General features: G+C 50.6%; 1 protein-coding gene across 1 annotated transcript in view; it reads left to right on the top strand.

The window, feature by feature from the left end:
- CNGB1 (cyclic nucleotide gated channel beta 1) overlaps positions 1-6477 on the top strand; it is a gene marked incomplete at its 3' end in the record, with an annotated part of 23793 nt that overhangs the window by 16839 nt on the left and 477 nt on the right. The window contains exons 16-26 of the mRNA XM_009077062.1: positions 504-712; positions 1596-1646; positions 1762-1848; positions 2214-2278; positions 2746-2868; positions 3651-3792; positions 4021-4180; positions 4818-4915; positions 5000-5083; positions 5480-5598; positions 6182-6328. Coding sequence (XP_009075310.1) covers positions 504-712; positions 1596-1646; positions 1762-1848; positions 2214-2278; positions 2746-2868; positions 3651-3792; positions 4021-4180; positions 4818-4915; positions 5000-5083; positions 5480-5598; positions 6182-6328 — 1285 coding nt within the window. The remainder of the gene's footprint in view (positions 1-503; positions 713-1595; positions 1647-1761; positions 1849-2213; positions 2279-2745; positions 2869-3650; positions 3793-4020; positions 4181-4817; positions 4916-4999; positions 5084-5479; positions 5599-6181; positions 6329-6477) is intronic.

Consider the following 6477-nt stretch of genomic DNA (forward strand, 5'->3'; position numbering starts at 1 on the left):
CTGCAGGGGCCACCAACAGAGATGTTGGTGTTGTGGGAGCAAACCAAAAGTAAACATAGTTGAATGAGCAAAGTTAGAAGAAGCTTTCTGATAAAACGTGTTGTGCTCTGTGACCTGTGATGTTCACTCTGCGCTGCATCCCAGCTCACCTGCAATTAAACACTGCCACCAAGAGACCTCCTGCAGGTTTCCCCATTGTGCTCAGGGTGGGTTGGACAGAGATGTTGGTGTTGTGGGAGCAAACCAAAAGTAAACATAGTTGAATGAGCAAAGTTAGAAGAAGCTTTCTGATAAAACGTGTTGTGCTCTGTGACCTGTGATGTTCACTCTGCGCTGCATCCCAGCTCACCTGCAATTAAACACTGCCACCAAGAGACCTCCTGCAGGTTTCCCCATTGTGCTCAGGGTGGGTTGGGGGATGAAAATCCTTTTGTATAATGGATTCACACAGGGGAGGGACATCTATCTGCCCAGCTGACTGTGGTGCTGTTCCCTGTGCACAGATCTGATGTACGTGCTGTGGCTGTTCTTCGTTGTCATGGCCTGGAACTGGAACTGCTGGTTGATTCCTGTCCGCTGGGCTTTCCCCTACCAGACACCAGCAAACATCCACTGCTGGCTGCTGGTGGACTACCTCTGCGACCTCATCTACCTGCTGGACATCCTTGTCTTTCAGACCCGGCTGCAGTTCATTCAGGGGGGAGACATCATAGTGAGTGGCAGCACACTGCATCCCACCACTGGGGACCAGCCGTGGGGACCTCCCATCCCCAGCATTCTGAGAAAGATGGGTGGTGCTGGTCTCTGATCTCCAAACTGAGCTTTCAAAGCTCTCCCGCCATGGTTATGGCCATCAGGGCTGCGCCCGCTCTTGGATGACTGCAAGCATCTCTCCTGACATGTCGTGGCTAAGCCAGCAGTCTTTTTGTCTGCCAAATACACCATTTCCCCCCTAGAGTCAGTACCAGGCCATTGAGAAAGTTTGTGGTCCATGATGGCCCTGTTCCTGGGTAGGGGTGCCTGGAGGGTGCTGCTCCATGGGGCAGTTCTGCCCGTGGTGCAGAGGTGCACACTGACTGGCCCCAGTGCAGTCATACACTGCTAGCTGGGGTCATCAGGTAATAAACTCTGGGGTTAATTTTCAGAAGTGCATTAGGCACAATGCATTAGCAACTACAATCTAAACACATAGATCATTCACCTGAGATAAGTGAAAGCCCTTGATTTTGTTTCCATATTCAATTAAATAAGCTGTGAAAAAATCAGACCTTCAGGGTACATCCTTCCTTGGCCATGCAGATGCTCAGACAGGCAGGTTTCTCCTGTAAACTGATTCTTGTGGTGCTGGCACTGTGATGTGTTTTTCTGGGATGCAAAATGAGCATGGGATGTCCTAAGGTAGGATGGGAAGGTGGCAAACAGTCAGGTCTTCTGCTCCTCTTGCTCTGCTTCCCTTCTGGGCACAAAGGGAGCATCTTCCCTCTTGTAGGGCAGAAGAGGAAAGCTGGGCATGACCATGCTGGCCATGAATTTCCTTTCTGTAAGCAATGATAAATCTTCCTCTCTCTCTCTCTCTCCTTCCTATTTCCAATCAGACTGATAAAAAGGCCATGAAAGAGAACTACCTGCGATCACGACGTTTTAAGGTTCGGCATAATTTTATTTATTAACCTGAATCTTTAATCTTTTCCGTGGCTTGCGGCCTCACCCCAGCACACCTGCAGGTCCCCACAGAGGTTTATGTCCTTGTGTGGATTTCAGATGGATGTGGTGTGCCTCCTGCCCCTGGATTTCTTCTACTTCAAAGTCGGAGTTAACCCACTCCTGCGCTTCCCTCGCTGTCTGAAGGTGAGTTGGAGCTTACAAAATCAGGCAGAGCAGCAGCAGCAGTGGACATGGAGGAGTCCTGTGCTGGTTGGGGTGAGCTATGGCTTGATGGACTCATCAATGATGACAAGAGGATTGTAAACACGAGGGAAGTCTTGCCCTGAAGGCTTTTCAAGGCTATTGGGCAAACACTTCATTTCAATCCTAAACTACCCCCCATTTGAACAGAAGGGCACTTATAGATGGAGCCAAATCTGTCAGTGGCAGTCCATGCTGCAGAGGGGCTGCAGGAGGGAAATGGAGGGGCAATGGGGTTTTATGGGGAGGTGACTCTCCTGGCAGGGGCTGTGGGAAGCTGGAGCATGCTGTTTTCCTTCTCCTCCCAGTACATGGCCTTCTTCGAGTTCAACAACCGCCTGGAGGCTCTCCTGACCAAGGCATACATCTACAGGTGAGGAGGGGATGGAAGGAGGGAGTGTAGAGTTGCTGTTTGTGTCTTGGGAAGAAGGTTCACTTTGGTGTGCACCTGTTCTGAATTCCTGATTTATCTTCCCACTGTCCCTGGACTGGCTGATATGGATGTTGGCTGATGCAGTGAGACAAGGGAGTTCCAGAGCCTGCATGGATAGGATCACCTCTCCCCAACCCATGGGGGCAGGAGTGCTGGCAGTGGAGAGGAGCCACCAGCAGATGAGCTGCTTTTTCTGTACTTCTTGATCTGCAGGGCTGCAGGAAGGAGCAGCAGGGCCATGTGTTTGGGTGCTCTGTGATTCCTGTTGGCAGGACCTGCATGGTCAGCACTCAGCTCATCGCTTTGAGGCTCCTTGTGATGCCAGGGGGGAACCTTCCATCTTTCTCCCAGCAGGCACCATATCATCTCCCTTCCTGCTCTCTCCTGTTTGTTTTTTTATTTTGCAGAGTAATTCGGACCACTGCCTACTTACTGTACAGCTTGCACATCAACTCCTGTCTCTATTACTGGGCGTCAGCCTACGAAGGACTGGGCTCTACCACCTGGGTCTATGATGGGGAAGGAAACAGGTACAAGCCAGGGCTTGGGGTCTCACACAGCACAGCCTGCGGTGATGAGCTGGGGCAATAAGGGAGGCATTGGGATGGATTCATGAAAACCCCTGAAGCAAAGGGCTGGGAGTGCCAGAAGATGTGGAGCTAGGGAGAATGCCTGGGACAGGAGGGATGGGATGTGCAAAAATACACAGTGCTGCAAGGTGAGGTGTGGATGTGAGTGGGAACAAGTGACTACCACCCATGCAACCATAGTGCAGGTGTTGCCTTCCGTTTGAGCTCTCAGCTCCCCCTGTTAATGTGGCTGCTATAGTTATTTTGTGTGATATGCATATCTGTATCTATCTCCAGGTGTAACTATGACATCTAAGGGAATGCCCAAGACCAAGGAATTGGGAATTAGTTTGGCATCTCCTGAGTCCCTTGCCAACAATTTGCTCACAAACTCTATTTTTTCCACCTCACTATTTTTAAAAGTGTACATATTGCTGAAAACATGTTGCTGTTTATGGCAGTGGAGCTCTAAAAAGCAGAAAACAGGAGTAGCCAGAGCAGCTGAGCCTCTCAGGCAGAAGCTTTTGGAGGGTCCATAGGTCACCCTGTTCCTGTAGCATCTCCAGAAGCACCAGCAGGTGTGGTGGGGAGTCTGCAGCCCTTTAATTTCCTCTTTGTCACCCATAATTACTCTCAGCAGGCTCTAGCTTGCTGTGGCCAGAGGAAGTGAGCTCGGTGCTGAGGGTTGAAACAGGCCTTCATGCCAGAAATACCTTCAGAGCTGCCTCCTCTTTTCCTCCCAGCTACATCCGCTGCTACTACTGGGCAGTCAAAACCCTCATCACCATCGGGGGCCTGCCAGACCCCAAGACACTGTTTGAGATTGTCTTCCAGCTGCTGAACTACTTCACAGGCATCTTTGCTTTCTCGGTCATGATCGGGCAGGTGAGTAGGAGGTGTGGGGACTTCCAGCCTCAGGTGGGGATGGTTTCAGCAGGGTTGATCCACAGGTTTGCACCTCCAGGTTTGTTTTCCCCATGGGAGGACCTGCTCAGCATTGGTGCGAGACAAAAAGGATTTGGCAGATGTTAGGGCTTGGCTTGCACACTCTAGACTGTTGTGTAATGGACAAGTCACAGCAACTAAAGCTTCTCTTCCACCTCTTCCATTCAGATGAGAGATGTGGTCGGTGCTGCTACTGCTGGGCAAACTTACTATCGGAGCTGCATGGACAGTACCATTAAATACATGAACTTCTACAAAATCCCCAAAACTGTTCAGAACCGGGTGAAAACGTGGTATGAGTACACGTGGCGTTCGCAAGGCATGTTAGGTGAGATCCAGCCACTCCAAGGGTCAATGCTGGCACCTTGTATTTTACTGTGCTTGTTTTGCAGAGCTGAAATGTTACTGTCAAATAGCACTACTGTTTTGGGGCAGGGGTGGCTTATTTTACTCTTCACTCTATGGGGTTGTTTGTCCATCTACAGAGCATCTAGGCTGCCACTAGGTCACAGTGCTTCAGTGATCTGTTGCCACTCAACATGCACTGAGTCTAGAGTCCCACCTGCCAGCACTTGATATGAGTGCCCAGTCCCTGAGGAGTGGGCAGTGACTGGCAATCGCTGGCCAGAGCATGTCCAGCAGCAAAACCACCACCACATCACCGCTCAGGCAAGGATCAGGACCTCTGTGCCCACCCTCCTGGCCAAGAAAGATGCTGGTTTAGGCTCAGTGGTCTATCTCAGGGAGCCATCAGGGCAGGAATAATGCAAAGTGTGGCTCTTCATCACCCCTTCGATTTCAACCTGCAGGTTGCTGGGTGGGCAGAGGCTGGAGGGGGGACCCTTCTGGGTGTGCTGGCTCCTGCCCTCTGTCACCAGAATGTGGGTTGCTTTCCTACTGCCACGTCAAGGACACACTCTCATATCAAGTGCTGCAAACAGTCAGTTTGATTCTTTGTCTGACAGATGAGTCAGAGCTGCTGGTGCAGCTGCCAGACAAGATGAGGCTGGACATCGCCATCGATGTGAACTACAACATCATGAGCAAAGTGGCCCTTTTCCAGGTACGCTCGGCAGCACAAGTTCTGGCTGGCAGAGCCTGCAATGACACCACAGACTAACACTACTGTGCCTGTGTTTTGGCTCAGGGCTGTGACAGACAGATGATCTTTGACATGCTGAAACGACTCAGATCGGTGGTCTACCTGCCTAATGACTACGTGTGCAAGAAGGTAATGTGAAGCTCGGGTGCCCTCCCATCCCTGGTGTCATGGCCAGGCTGTGCAGGGCACTAGGGAAAGCCAGGCCTGGCCCATCACCCTGGCATTGAGCCACTTCACACAGAGGTAATTTGGAGGCAAACCATCCTCTGTTGCAACTGGTCTTGTACAAAGACTGACCTCTTCTGCTGCAGCCACAAACAGCAGGAGAGCAGGCAAAAAGCCTATCGAGTTGGAGGAGACTTTGGGATGCTTAGATGAGGATGCTTGGGAGTGACCACCATCAAGACAAAGCATTTGGGGAGAGAGCTGTTATGGTCAGGGGAATTTCCAGCAAGATGCTGGCTAGGGCATCCATAATGCCTCCCTGTGTCTGGGCATCCCACCCAGCATTCCTCTTCACTGCAGGGAGAAATAGGCCGTGAGATGTACATTATCCAGGCAGGACAAGTGCAGGTACTGGGGGGACCCGATGGCAAATCCGTGCTGGTGACTCTGAAAGCTGGATCCGTGTTTGGAGAAATAAGGTGAGCAAAGCATTGTGAGGGAGCTGAGGAAATACAGCTTCTGAATACTGGGAAAGAAGGGTGGGAAGTGGGAGGACCAGCAGCACCACAATTAATCTTTGTGATTGAGAGCCATGGACACTGGGCTGAGCTGATACACAAATTATAGCTTTCTTCTTGGAGCTTTTCTGCTCTTTTTGTCATCATGCTCTTTTCTGCCTGGTGAACTGGTGATGGTAAGCAGAGGAGGGATGGGAAAATGAATGAGAAAAGATGTTTCACAAAAACAGCCCCACAACCATTAATCCACCCATTTCATGGGCATGTAAAGTCCTGTACCAGTTTATAACACAGCAATACCTCTGCCTCCCTACAGCCCAGCAGACACTAGACTGGTGTAAAACATAATATTGAACACTTCAAATCCCCAAATAATTTTTTATATAGTGCTCCACATAAATTTTAAAATATTGGGGATAGAAAATTCCATCAGGAGTGAAAATTAAGCTCTGAGTCCTCTGAAAGAGAGATGGAGACATGTAAAAGATTTGAAGTTCTGCTGAGGCTGTGAATAGCAGCACTGATGTCCCACCGTGTCTCTCAGCTTGCTGGCAGCAGGAGGGGGCAATCGCCGAACAGCAAACGTCGTTGCTCATGGCTTCGCTAACCTGTTCATTTTGGAGAAGAAGGACTTGAACGAGATCTTGGTGCACTATCCGGAGTCTCAGAAGCTGCTGCGTAGGAAGGCTAAGTGCGTGTAGGGCTGCTGCTTTCTAGCCTGGGGGTGTTAAAAACAGCAGAGCCTGAGTTTCGGGATCTCAGGGGAGATTTCTCTCTGTGCGAGGCCCTGGGAAAGCTCCTGCTGCAGGCGCTGGGTTCCCATCCCGGCCGGAGCTGCCG

Source organism: Acanthisitta chloris, unplaced genomic scaffold (genome assembly GCF_000695815.1).
Source record: "Acanthisitta chloris isolate BGI_N310 unplaced genomic scaffold, ASM69581v1 scaffold14296, whole genome shotgun sequence".
NCBI lineage: Eukaryota > Metazoa > Chordata > Aves > Passeriformes > Acanthisittidae > Acanthisitta > Acanthisitta chloris.